Here is a 14754-nt window from a genome sequence, read left to right as displayed (position 1 = left end):
AGATCAAATTACTTCGCTCAAAAATTGATAAAGCCCGATCCTGACAAAAATGCGCCTACACGAAAAGTAAAGACCATCCTAGAGAAGCTAAAAGAGCCTGCTTCATCCGGACATAGCATCAGAACTGCCGTATTGTTAATATGAAATGAATAACCGATGCTGGAAAATTTTTTAACGGAAAACACCATTCATTCTATGCTCACGTGACTTAAAGTTTGCAGCAAAGTTGACCAGATGTGAATAATACTGATCGTTATTCCCCACAAAACTGAACTGTAATCTTTGTTTAGGTAATTGTCAATAACATTTTTAAATGTCTAATTATCCTCTACAACGTGATAATAGTCTTAGGACGTAGCGATATAGATAGAAGTGGTGCCATAACTTTTGTGACTGTCGGATTAAAATACTGGATAAACAGAGAAACTGACATACATGTAACATATCTTCTTTATCGTCAGGGTTCATGATCAACACATGCTGAAAGATAGATCGATATTTTCGTACCACTTGTGTCATTTAGGCCTACATCAAATTTTTACTTTTTTAGACGAACATTTTTATTAATGTTAAAAATGTAAAATATTTTGTCTGTTCTCAAAACAGTGAGAGGTAATTATAAAAGTTACAGTTTCACGGGCTGACAGTTAAGTTTCGGTGTTAAATCATAGATGTCATTCTATAATGAATGAGTAAAATCGTTTGTTATTTTCTCAAAATCTTTTCAATATTCAGACGGTTATCGATAATTAAGTTTAAATAGGTTTAATTGTTCGTTATCTGCCTCCTAATTATAATGTTGACATTTTGTGATTAGTAAGTGTTTTATTTATTGATATTTGGCACTCGTTACGTAATAAATCAATAATTGTTTTTAAATAATGTTAAATGTTATTACTGTGAAAGCCCAATAGGATTCATATCATGCATCAAAAGAGTCTCATAAAATGAATGCAAGCTCCTGATCGAGCTGTTATTTATGCAGAAATATGATTAAAGAGAAAAACGAACGTACATTAGACTATTAGAGGTCCACATTTCCTACTGATCATACGACGATAAAAAAGTACAAAAATGCCATAAATCCTGACAGAATATCTCTAGCATTGATTGGCTTTTGACACGTGTTGAATATTGAAACATCTACTGTGAATGCTACTTTCCAAAATAATTTAAGCGTTTTTGGTTCCTAAATGTTGAAAAATAGAACCTATTTATATTTAAAGTAATTTTGTCGGCAAGAGGGAACCGACCACGTAAAGTTGGAACCAGTAATCGGTACTATTTTCTTAGTACCGATAATAGCATGAATAGAAAATAATACCGATAATAGCATCAATTACTTAGATGTAACAATCAAAAGAAACAATAATAGTTTAACCTTCACACCTTTCAAAAAACAATGTTCCATAACTAAAACTATTCACTATACTTCTAACATACCTATGTATGTTAAAAGGAATATCTTCAACATGGAATATATTAAATTACAACCAGAATTAGTAAAACCATTGAAAGAAATAAGTACATAAGAGAACTTAAAAGAAAGTTTATGTTAAATGGCTACCCCAACAGAATAATTAACACCTGGAAAAAAAAGCTAAACGATAAGAAATATGAAAGAATAAAAACAAACGACAACATCAGATATATTAATTTCCCTATATAAGAGCTCTATACGAAGAGATAGATAAAGAATTGAGAAAAATAAACGTAAAACTAGCACCAAATTATGAAAAATTACAGTCTAAATTAAAGGCAAAACAACTAACAAGAATAACTAAACATGAAAAAAGCGTTGTTTATAAAATCCCGTGTACCTGTAGTAATACTAACGTTTAAATGGGCGAGACAGAACGGAAATTAAATGTAAGATTGAAAGAATATATTGCCGATTTAGAACATAATAGAATAAACTCTGTACTTCATGATCACTGTGTATTAAATTATTGTAACATTGACAAATTAAACTTTGAAATTCTACACACACAAAAAAAAAATACATACAATAGAAAATTCAAAAAAACTTTCGAAATCCATAAAGCCAAAAGTTAACTTAATAAAAATTTAAGTCTAAAAATAAGTGAAAACTGGTAGATTGAGTTCGCTTTTACGCTAATGGACACAGTCTGTCCATCTGCACTGTACGGAAATCACGTTTCGTCACGTTTTTCATTTTACACTAAAAATCGTTTCAGTGGTATCGACGAATTTGCTTTTAATCGATCGAAACGGAAAGAATCGAGGAAGAATTAACGTTACGCACAAGACTATATAAAACAGTCAAATAGTATGCATTTTTCGTTCGTTTGTAAGAGCCGTACCTTCGTCGAAATACGTGGGTTAGAATATCGTGAAATATTAAATATTTGAGACATCTCACTTCCGCACAAAGATTTTAATACTCGCTGCAAGTTCTCGTGGAAACGTCAACGATTTTAGTCTCGCGAGTCGGTTTAGTTAATTCGATAACGATGAGATAACACCCGCTTTAGCGAAATATATCGTCGTCTGCTTAAATTGAATTACGGCCAATTAAATAATAATTATAAACAACGACATTATCTGCTAAATTTCCAGCTGTGCAATATAATTCGAATCAATACCGAAACTCAATTAATGATCACGCAGTTTCATGCGCAGTAGACGGAGGGGAAACGCGAAACTCGGACAAGTGCCTAATCTATAATTGAAAAGCACGCTATACGAAAAGCTTGTAATTGAAATTCGTTTCGATTGAAGACAGAGAATGCAAGTAAAGTGTAACGGGTACGCGAGCCGGTGGCGCAATGGTAGCGCGTCTGACTCCAGATCAGAAGGTTGCGTGTTCGAATCACGTCCGGCTCATCGTCGTCCACGCCTTCGTTTTTTTCATACGCTGACGGTGCGAGTGTATTAAATAATTCCGTTATTCAAGTGATTACGAAGAATTGCTCGACCGTGGCGTTGGCTGCGAGCGATCGCCGATTATTAACGAATTAACTTTTTAGCCAATTACCGAAATTTATCAACTTTACGTACAGTAGGACGTGTCGTCACAAACTGAACAAAGCAAGCTTCCTATTATGCAATAAATCGCGTTTGTTTCGACATCGGCACTTTGTTTATTTTATTTATTTATTATTTCGAAATGAAATAGAATGCTTTAAATGAAACCAGTCTGGCTATTTTGTTATTGATACATGTAATAAGAATGGCGTGTTTCGTGTTTATATCATTGTTTCGGGTGTCAAATGCTACAATATAATAATTGCTAAGAAATCCGACGTTTTGCGCCTGCTTGCCGTTTAATCACGGCCAATCTTTACCTACCTACTATTTGAATTGTATCTGCGTTTTCTGTCGTTTCAAATATTACTAAACTAAACCTGTAAATATGTGTTTTTTTATCTGAGCGCGATTAGCGTATAAATAAAAGTGCTCGTATATTCTACAAAGAAATAAATCGTGCTTACTTCAATTTTCTATTTACGTTTAACGAGACTTTTGTTACCATGTACGCCATAATAAATTCTTATTGCGACATTTTCATCCGATAGAAGTTTTCTCAGCTGTATTCCTCTACAGTATCAGTCGAAGCTTTCGTTCGTTTCGAATAGCCTTACTGCCGCCACGAAGTTTCGTCGACGGAAAACGCTTAACCTGCGAAGCGTTGCGTTCAGCTTTCGATCGATAACAGGGTCGATTTTACTCTGAACGCAATACCACAAATGACTCGAATAACATCGAAGACTGAAAGTTCGCCGCGTAAAATTACGTCGTTTCCTCTGTAAGCGGAAATCAAACACCAACGTTTTAATGGGTCGACCGTATTATACAGATAAAGACGCGTTCACTCAATGGCCGGTTAGTATTACAAGTAGTAGTCTATCGCGAATTATTTTGACAGAAATCTTGAGCAGACTTAATAGTGGAAATATTATAGGTAAAGTCGTTAAAGCCATATTTGTGTCTATTCCGAGAAACATTTCCAACTTTGTTATTCTGATCGTCAACACGTCAGTTTTCCGTTTGTGTGAGTAGAGTAGTGGATTATTTGCATTTTTGAACTGAAATAAACTTCTTTATCTCTAATCGTACATGTAACAAGAATGTGTGAGTTCTATCAGTGCGTGTGACGGTAAAAGCTGCATTGACAAAAAACAAACAAGTCTTTATTATAGGTATAATTTTTATTTAGAAGTTCGTTTTAAAATGCCAATTATGCATCCAGCCGCTGACGGACTGCATCTCTGACTGCCTGGTAATAGTATTCGCCGACCTGTGGTCTGTATTGGCGGAAAAATTGGAGTGCGTGCTGCAATACACCTTCGCCGACCTGGCTAACGTGTGCAAGAAACTGAAAGGAAATTTCGCAAAGTTAATTAACGCACGCCAGACGTAAGCGCTTCTTTCTTTTAGCGATTTTTCAAACTCACGTGCTCGGCTAACTGCCTGACAATGGAAGACGTAGATGCTGCACTTAAGTCGGCGTCGTACGTCTGGACCACGTATTGACAAATTCGTAGTAATCGTCGCTGTAAGGGAGGCCGTAACGTCGTTCGAAAGAAGACCTGACTCGCTGATAATCTCTCGATGACAGATCGTAATATAGCCGAATACCCACTTCCAATTGCTTCTTCCAGGTATCTTCTCAGCTGCTGTCTACCATGCCGCAACTGCTGTCTAATCGATTCTGCCACCTGAAATAGAAAATTTTAATGTAACGTTACACGTTGTGCGACAAATGACTATATTCGGATAGTTCCGTACGTACAGTCTAGGCCACTGACGTTGACGCCAGGTAGATCGATTGCGCAGCTCAGGCAGTTGATCGCTTAATATGCCTGGACGTCCTATCTGTTAGCATAGGCGTTTCAGGTGGACTGACCCGATTTCCGCCATAATAGGGGCGAGGAAATCGAGCTGGAGGGACTTACCTGTGCAGTCAAGCGTGCTACAGGTTGACAAGACTAATCGCTCATCGCTTGCCTAGCACTGGGATCGAGGCATCGGTCGTTTGTTTTTTTTTAATTGTAAATTTCCGTCACTGATCATCAGAAATATAATTTTAGCTGTTATTTTCATACGTTTCTTTCCTTATAACGTTTTATTCGCGTTTATTTTCCTGTAATTTGAGACGATACAGCTTTAAAATAAACAGATCAGGTCTCACTTGCCAATAGACTATCTCAACTTTCACAGATTGTCGTCGGTTCCTTTGTAATCGGAGAGGAAAAGATCGTGTGTCCGTGTTAAGTGTTTATTGCTTTTGCGGTAATCTGAGTAGAGCTGGAGAGGTCACTTAATAAACCGCCAAGTGTTTTATTATCCTTTAAACAACTCCTCCCCATTTGTTATTTTTAGTAATCAGAGAAGGGTAGATCGTGGGTCAAGGTCGGTGAAAGTTTATTGCTTTAGCAACAGGGTGTCATATGAGCTGCCACCCACTCCCACCCTTAATGACAACAACGCCTAAGTGTTTCATTACTAAGTAAACAAAAGCTCCTTTCTCTGTCAGAAATGGGTCAAATGTCAAGGTTACTGTTTGATTGTATTGAAAAGAATGTTGTCCTTGATATTAAGAATCAGTTTTGTCAGAACTGTTCACTTTTAATACCTTTTTTTATAATTTATTTCTGCCTCGGTTATAAAATTGTTTTTATCATGTTTTAAATCCGCGCGTTTTATAATACACTTGTATAAAGTTACGAATTAAAATTGCAATGCACATTTCGTTGTTTCATAAAATATTTATTGATTATATAGAGTTCAAGTTTGCAAAAATGTTTCCATATCTCTACATCTTCGTTATTACATATATATGAATAAAATATATTGCCAATTTATAAACAGATCTTTTTGTATTCAAGTTGTTTTTTATATTGTATTTATATTCATAATATTCGAATTCACCTTTCATATTTTGTAAATATTCACGTATCACATTATATTTCATTCGTTTAATTCTATATTACTTGTAATTATGTAATAACTACTTTTATATCATTTATTTTCCTTGTATATGTTTTTAATTATTTTTTAATCTGATGTGACCTGACCTACGAATGGCAGTTTCCCCTGCATTACATAGAATTCCTACAGGAAAGCCATGATTGCAGATGTAAAGTCGCTTATCCGGAAAAGATGCCATTCAGGAGCTATTTTTGGGCTCGTTTGCATTGCGATTTGTATTTACTATGGAAATGAGACCCTGACAACCTTACTGCAGGGGCTCATTTGCATTGAGATGTGTATTCACTATGCAAATAAGCCCCTGCAGTCAGCTTAAGTCAGGGGCTCATTTGCACAATGTGTCGTGTTAAGCAAGCGTATATAAAGCCTTTCATGATGTGCTGGATTAATTCAGTCACGATGCCTAAGCCTGTTAGTAAGGAATTACGACTGTTAATCGTACGCCACCACAACGATGGGAGAAGTTCGGATGAAATTGCAGATATGTTGAAAGTATCCACTCGAACGGTCCAGCGAGTAGTAAAGTTATTCCGGGACACAGGTTCTGTCTCACCAGGTAAGGCAAAGGGCCGAGAGCGAGTGACGACAGAAGAGGATGATGCTCGCCTAAAAGCCTGTAGCCAGGCAAACCCTTTCAAAACAGCGTCAACACTCCGAACGGAGCTGGCTTTAAATGTATCAATGACTACTGTGAAAAGAAGGTATGTAACACTTGTAGTATAATATATTTCGTTGGAAGGCTGGAATATTTCTATAGATATGATGAATTGCCAGACATACAACTTTATTAACATTTTTTGCATATACAGAAATGTAGGAATAGGAAGCAGGATAATTTATATATATTTACTTTATTTATAGGTTACGTGAATTTAATCTGTATGGAAGGAGGGCAGCCCAGAAACAGGCGCTTACAGTCCAGAACCAATTCGACCGACTGGGGTTTGCCCAAACTTACTGCAGTTGGGGAGTGGCCGACTGGGCCAATGTTGTCTTTAGTGACGAGAAGGTGTTTTGCTCGTCGAGTAACGGGAAACGGTGGGTGCGTCGCCCACCCTCCACCAGGTTTAACCCTGAATACGTATGGCCGACTCAAAGAAGCGGCCGCTTCTCGTTAGGTGAGTTTTTTTTTAAATTTCGTGTTTTCGTGTATTTATGTCCATTTAACTCTTTCAACATGACAATGTATTGGCATATTCATTTTATAAATTGCAACTTTATTGACTTTTTCTGTTTACAGGTGTATGGGGATGGATGACGGCTCAAGGTCCTGGGGAGTTGGTTCGCATAGACGGTCATCTCACCGCCGTGCAGTATATAGAAATACTTGAACAAGTATTGTTGCCGACGGTGGGGGCCGTCTATGGCGAAGATCCTTTTTCACTTCGTGCATGACCGCTCCCCAGTCCACACAGCCGGAGTTGTGAAGACGTGGATACAAGAACACCCACGAGTTGTGGACATGGGATGGCCGGGGAGAGGGGCAGACCTCAATCCCATCGAACACATTTGGAGTAAGCTCACTGACGACCCCATTCAGGCAGCAACTCCCAACGAACTCTGGGAAATTGTCAGAGTCCGTTGGGAGCAGCTTCGTGAGGACATACTTTGCCACAAACTTGTGGCAAGTATGCCCGAACGACTGAATGAGGTCGTTGACAGAGTTGGAATGTGGACAAGGTTCTGAACCTCTCCCCTCCATCCCCTCTCCTTGTATTGTGTTATGTTATTATTTTTGTTAAGAAAGCAACTTACTTGTATTGTTATGTTATTATTTTTGTTAAGAAAGCAACTTACTTGTATTGTGTTATTTTTCTTAGTTAATAAATGTTATTACTTATTTGTAATCTGTGTGTTTTTCAAACAAGCCATAAAAACGGTGCACAATTAACGTAAAGTAACAGTTATAATAACTATTATAATGTGAATTTCTGGCAGATTAGTTGCTTAAATATATTTGTTTATCTTTGATTCGCGATTATGATATAGTTCGGTAACGATTCACGGCCAATACGCTGTATGCAGGGTGCGACCAACATGAAAGCCACGCCTTTTTTTACTTGCTCGATTGGGCAAACCTTTTTTTTTAACAAATAATGTTCAAGGAAATTTTCCAATGTTTTATTGGATACAAACCAATACACTTCGTGTTTTGTCTCTAGACTCACAAAACGTAATCAGTAAGCAATAAAGTGACGAATTTGCGAAAAGGGGAGGGGAAATCAAATTCAGAAAAAAAAAGTAGTAAGTGTAGAATAAACGAATGAAATATAATGTGATACGTGAATATTTACGAAATATGAAAGGTGAATTCGAATATTATGAATATAAATACAATATAAAAACCAACTTGAATACAAAAAGATCTGTTTATAAATTGGCAATATATTTTATTCATATATATGTAATAACGAAGATGTAGAGATATGGAAACATTTTTGCAAACTTGAACTCTATATAATCAATAAATATTTTATGAAACAACGAAATGTGCATTGCAATTTTAATTCGTAACTTTATACAAGTGTATTATAAAACGCGCGGATTTAAAACATGATAAAAACAATTTTATAACCGAGGCAGAAATAAATTATAAAAAAAAGGTATTAAAAGTGAACAGTTCTGACAAAACTGATTCTTAATATCAAGGACAACATTGTTTTCAATACAATCAAACAGTAACCTTGACATTTGACCCATTTCTGACAGAGAAAGGAGCTTTTGTTTACTTAGTAATGAAACACTTAGGCGTTGTTGTCATTAAGGGTGGGAGTGGGTGGCAGCTCATATGACACCCTGTTGCTAAAGCAATAAACTTTCACCGACCTTGACCCACGATCTACCCTTCTCTGATTACTAAAAATAACAAATGGGGAGGAGTTGTTTAAAGGATAATAAAACACTTGGCGGTTTATTAAGTGACCTCTCCAGCTCTACTCAGATTACCGCAAAAGCAATAAACACTTAACACGGACACACGATCTTTTCCTCTCCGATTACAAAGGAACCGACGACAATCTGTGAAAGTTGAGATAGTCTATTGGCAAGTGAGACCTGATCTGTTTATTTTAAAGCTGTATCGTCTCAAATTACAGGAAAATAAACGCGAATAAAACGTTATAAGGAAAGAAACGTATGAAAATAACAGCTAAAATTATATTTCTGATGATCAGTGACGGAAATTTACAATTAAAAAAAAACAAACGACCGATGCCTCGATCCCAGTGCTAGGCAAGCGATGAGCGATTAGTCTTGTCAACCTGTAGCACGCTTGACTGCACAGGTAAGTCCCTCCAGCTCGATTTCCTCGCCCCTATTATGGCGGAAATCGGGTCAGTCCACCTGAAACGCCTATGCTAACAGATAGGACGTCCAGGCATATTAAGCGATCAACTGCCTGAGCTGCGCAATCGATCTACCTGGACGTAACGGATAGTTCCGTACGTACTTCGCTTCCGCTCGGAAAATTCTGACGAACATAGGTTTTGATGGTTTCCGTGTCAACGCCTTGTTCCACCTAAACGTGTAAAAATTCGAGCGTTTTGAAACTGAACTCACAATTAGCAGTGACAGTAAGCAAAAGACTGTCGAACTCACCATTTCCCGAAGTTGTCGAAGTTGGCTTCTAAAGCCGGAGTAGCCTGTGGATTCGTATCCCCCGTAGCCTTGATCGTACTGCGTGTATTCGTAAACTTGCTGCTGTACGTAGCTGGCCAGAGATCTGAGCTGCTGCGCTGAACGTTGTACTTCGTTTCCTGGCTGCTGATGTTCTGCATACAGTTCTTGGGCCTGTTGCAGTCTCTGCTGCGAACGCTGTTGTGCACTGTGCAGAACGTAACTGACTTGAGAAAGTACTCTAATCAACTGTCTGTCGTACTGTTGAACCTGATAACTTTCATAGTAGCGGTTTGCTTCGTATCCGTAATCGTACGACTGTCTTCCGTAATGAAAGTATTGCTGATAACCGTAGTACTGGCCATACTGCTGACGCGAATAATCTTCGTCGCCGGAATTCTGTAAGAAGTATTGAGTACCTTGATAGATCTGCTCCCTCAGATAGCTGGCCTGTTCCTGTACTTCCTGCAGGAATTGCCGAGCCTGCTGACTCGGTTCGTAATCCGACTGTTCGTACTGGCTCAAGATATATTGGGCTCTACCCAGCTGTCTCTGTGAGTAGTATTGTGCGGCCTGCAGAATGTATTGTACTTGGTAGAGAATTCGTGCAACCTGCTGGGATCCTTCGTAATTTTTCTCTTCCTGGGGATACTGCAAATATTTATAAACCTGTTGCTGCAAAGAGTACGCTTCTGATTTTACTTCCTGGATTAGCTGCTGTTCCTGCTGACTTGGCTGCTGTCCAGACTGCTCGTACTGCGAAAGCGATTGCTGTGCTTCTTCTAGTTTTCTCTCCGTGTAATATTGTGTTCTCTGGAGAACATTTCTGACTTGGCGTAGAACTCTTCTAGCTTGATATCCGTATTGTCCTTCGTACTGGCCGCCAGAGGAATAATATTCGTATTCGGAATATCCAGAGTACTGACCGCCAACGGGATAATATTCGTATTCGGGATAATCATAGTACTGACTGCCAGAGTACTGATAGCCTTCGTATCCCGGATATTGAGAGTACTGGCCATATCGCTGCTGCGAGTATTCCAAGTATTGATAAACTTGTTCTCTCAATTGGCTGGCTTGCGATTTCACTTGCTGAATTAGCTGCTGAACACGTTGGTCATACTCTCCTTCGGTCTGCCCAGAGCCGACAAGGTACTGTTGACTCTCCTGCAGTTTTCCTTCGCTGTATTCTCTAGCGTACTGAACGGCATCTCTCACTTGTCTGAGAACTTGACTGAGGTCTTGATATTCCCCGCCTCCGTATCTGTCATTAGAAATGTACGCGTCAAATTTAGAACACCGCCGAAAGTGATCTCTTTTCGAATGATATAATTAATTTAACTTACGGTTCGTATCCACCTTCTTGTTCATAATTGCCGTAGCTTGGTTCGTCGTACACTGAATAAATAAGATACGTTTCGGTAAAGAGTGAATGGAAAGTTTCGAGATTCGAGAGAAAGCTCCTACCTGGTTGAATTGAAGCGTAGGCTGCTCCGAATAACAGCAAAATTGCCAAGCACTTCATTTTTCACACTTCTAGAAAGACGTCGACACGATTGTCAGTCATTTGTGCTCGTGTAAAATTAATTTCATCTTGTAAAAATACTACCCGATAACTGCAGTAATTAAAAACATTACTCACCTTGGAATGTTCGGAAGTGGTTAAACACCGTTGTGAGTTGCTTGCTTTTATACTTGTGCATTATCAAATCTCTTTGTACTTTTTCTGATAAGAATCGCGGTACAAGATAACTCTTTTGATTAGATCAACTGCAATTTGATTAATACGTCTAGACGCAAGACTGGCGTGTTGCGTAACAGAAAGGACACTCTTGTTCGCGTTGTTGAACGATGTAAGAGGCTAGTTCACTATTTTTGTTTTTTGATTTGTTTGAACACAGAATTTCGGCACGACTGAAATAAATGCCGTATGAAGATGAAATCAGTAAAGAGATTTAAGTCCGTGTTCGAACGCCTTCTGACGCATAGCGTGCAAACGGAATTGCTTAACCATGAATTGTGCGTACTGAACGTTTTCTATGTGCTATTATTTTCTGCATTCGTAATGTGGCAGTGCTTTTCGATAGGTTACATTGTCAATGAAAGACGCGAAACAGCGGATTTTCGACGGTAAATGGCATTTATACTAATTTATTCCACTTTACGAATTTCTGTACAATGCAGATGGTTGTGAAATCAAGTGTAGCTGTCAGCAGAGATGAACTTTCTTCCCTTTTATCTTATTCCGCTGTTGTTATTATTAGCACTAACGGAAGCGGCCGGATGGCCGAGCTGTCAAGGTGGCAGCCTACCGCTCTGGGGGACCGGGGATCGAATCCGAACGGGTCGAAAAATCCCCAGGAATTTTTCGGATATGTCGGGCCTCGTCCCTCACCACCCGGTCGCCCCATTGTGGGCCTGGCCGAACCCATAATGGGCCTACTAAAAGAGGCCCTCTTAGTGCCCACAGGGCGGAAAGAGTTAAAAAAAGCACTAACGGAAGGAAAAAAAAAAGAGATTCGGAATACTGATTGGGACGGTAAATTTCAAAGTCTACATTCCCGATTCACGTGAAAGATTAAGAATGATATTTGTAAACGCTGGGAAGTGACATTTGCCGCGCTTAAAGGGTACTGAACGCTTAGTCCGTTCGCTTTTGCATAGGTCTTAAGCACTAGAATAAGAATAACGAATACAATTGGAATGTCCCATGTTATATTGAAACCCGAATAAAAGCGGGAATCGCGCTGAAAATCTTATATCATGAAAATCTTCATTCTTCTAACTGTCGCTGGACAGAATTTTGCACGAAAATGACCGCATAAATACTACCGAAAAACATATGTACGAAAAACCTTTCCCTGACATTTTTCTCATCCTAATAGTAAACTGAGTTCGCTTTTACTCTAATAGACACAGTCTGTCCATCTGCACTGTACGGAAATCACGTTTCGTCACGTTTTTCATTCTACATTTAAAATCGTTTCAGTGGTATCGACGAATTTGCTTTTAATCGATCGAAACGGAAAGAATCGGGGAAGAATTAACGGTACGCACAAGACTGTATAAAACAGTCAAATAGTATGCATTTTTCGTTCGTTCGTAAGAGCCGTACCTTCGTCGAAATACGTGGGTTGGAATATCGTGAAATATGAAATATTTAAGACACCTCACTTCCGCACGAAGATTTTAATACTCGCTGCAAGTTCTCGTGGAAACGTCAACGATTTTAGTCTCGCGAGTTGGTTTAGTTAATTCGATAGCGATGAGATAACACCCACTTTAGCGAAATGTATCGTCGTCTGCTTAAATTGAATTACGGCCCTCCAAACCATTAAAAAATAATTATAAACAACGACATTATCTGCTAAATTTCCAGCTGTGCAATATAATTCGAATCAATACCGAAACTCAATTAACGATCACGCAGTATCGTGCGTAGTTGACGGACGGGAAACGCGAAACTCGGGCAAGTGCGTAATCTATAATTAAAAAGCACGCTATACAAAAAGCTTGTAACTGAAATTCGTTTCGATTGAAGACAGAGAAAGCAAGTAAAGTGTAATGGGTACGTGAGCCGGTGGCGCAATGGTAGCGCGTCTGACTCCAGTTCAGAAGGTTGCGTGTTCGAATCACGTCCGGCTCATCGTCGTCCACGCTTTCGTTTTTTTTTTTTTTAATACTCTGACGGTTCGAGTGTATTAAATAATTCCGTTATTCAAGTGATTACGAAAAATTGCTCGACCGTGGCGTTGGCTGCGAGCGATCGCCGATTATTAACGAATTAACTTTTTAGCCAATTACCGAAATTTATCAACTTTACGTACAGTAGGACGTGTCGTCACAAATTGAACAAAGCAAGCTTCCTATTATGCAATAAATCGCGTTTGTTTCGACATCGGCACTTTGTTTATTTTATTTATTTATTATTTCGAAATGAAATAGAATGCTTTAAATGAAACCAGTCTGGCTATTTTGTTATTGATACATGTAATAAGAATGGCGTGTTTCGTGTTTATATCATTGTTTCGGGTGTCAAATGCTACAATATAATAATTGCTAAGAAATCCGACGTTCTGATCCTGCTTGCCCTTTAATCACGGCCAATCTTTACCTACCCCATAAAACTCGTACTGTATCTTTTATCTATTTTCAATTGTAGTTATTACTATACGAAACTCTGTTACTTAGGATACATATACAGAATTTATAAGTATTTTCTATATTACAATACTTTTATTAATATTTTGTAAATTAACTTCCCGGACAAAATTGAGGAGAAGTTTTACGTGGATAAGAGCAATTCGTTTAGCGAAGATGTCTTTAATAAAGGAACTTATTTTTTCAATGCTTACTGCGGAGTGTGCAGCTCACATAGGTTATTTACTCCGAGAACGAATATATGGACGCATGCGTCTGATTAGCCGACCTTATAGATGAAATGGCCATACGCACTCGGGGGGAAATAATGCCTTCCGGAGAACTGGCCCCTATTCAGGCGTTACAGACCCGGAGAACACCTGGAAAACTCTACGTGGCCAGTCCGTCCGAGCGAGAAGCGAACCCACGATTGAACTCCGAGTGTTCAGAGACGAAGACTGCCTGATCACAGGTGGGCCGATCAAGGAACTAAATGACTTTTTAACTAAAATGGACAGGGAAGGAATTTTTCAAGAGAATTTGTCGAGTGACTCAAATCTGGGCAAAGAAATACATGCAAATTCCGATAAATTAGAACAGGAAATACTTGGGAGTGTTTCTTCTCCGAAATGTTTGTTCGAGGAGGATGACCAAGCATCTGATCCATTGACAAAATCTTTATTGAAAGTTTTTGAAATTTCTCTACTGTAATGCAAGAAGATTTTTCTTATTCTTAATAATAACTCTTTCTTTGATAACTTATTGCTGTATGATTTACCGTTTAAAAATAACATTTTAAAAATGTTATGGAGAATATATTGTAATGTGTGCTTGATTTGGTTTTTCATTAATTGTACAAACGTTATTAATTAATATACATTCATACGTTAATACATTAATATTAATATACTGCAAGGATAGCAGGCCAACCGTTCGGCTTTTATTTCCCCGAGAGAAAAAGCCGTGGCCAAGTGACCGGTTAAGCCTTTTTGGACAGAAAAGGCACGCTGCATGAATAAGCCCGAAAAAGCAAAGCAAGTATGG

General features: G+C 38.4%; 1 protein-coding gene and 2 non-coding genes across 3 annotated transcripts; 2 read left to right on the top strand and 1 right to left on the bottom strand.

Moving 5' to 3' along the window:
• The first annotated feature begins 2775 nt into the window (after positions 1 to 2775).
• TRNAW-CCA (transfer RNA tryptophan (anticodon CCA)) lies at positions 2776 to 2847 on the top strand. Its single transcript has one exon. It is a non-coding gene; the product is annotated as a tRNA-Trp (tRNA).
• Positions 2848 to 9370: 6523 nt separating this feature from the next.
• On the bottom strand, positions 9371 to 11205 carry LOC136973476 (adenylate cyclase, terminal-differentiation specific-like). The gene is made up of 4 exons (XM_067268208.1): positions 11038 to 11205; positions 10917 to 10968; positions 9553 to 10834; positions 9371 to 9472 (listed from the first exon to the last, which is right to left on the bottom strand). Exons 1-4 carry the CDS (start codon positions 11093 to 11095, stop codon positions 9371 to 9373), a joined length of 1494 nt encoding a protein of 497 aa, XP_067124309.1. The 5' UTR covers positions 11096 to 11205.
• Positions 11206 to 13144: 1939 nt separating this feature from the next.
• Positions 13145 to 13216, top strand: TRNAW-CCA (transfer RNA tryptophan (anticodon CCA)). The gene has a single exon. It is a non-coding gene; the product is annotated as a tRNA-Trp (tRNA).
• The last annotated feature ends 1538 nt before the right edge of the window (positions 13217 to 14754 follow it).

This window comes from Centruroides vittatus, unplaced genomic scaffold (assembly GCF_030686945.1).
Source record: "Centruroides vittatus isolate TY-2023 unplaced genomic scaffold, ASM3068694v2 contig_318, whole genome shotgun sequence".
Lineage (NCBI taxonomy): Eukaryota > Metazoa > Arthropoda > Arachnida > Scorpiones > Buthidae > Centruroides > Centruroides vittatus.
Note: the sequence above shows the minus strand (reverse complement) of the source record. Positions and strands in the feature narration are given on the sequence as shown.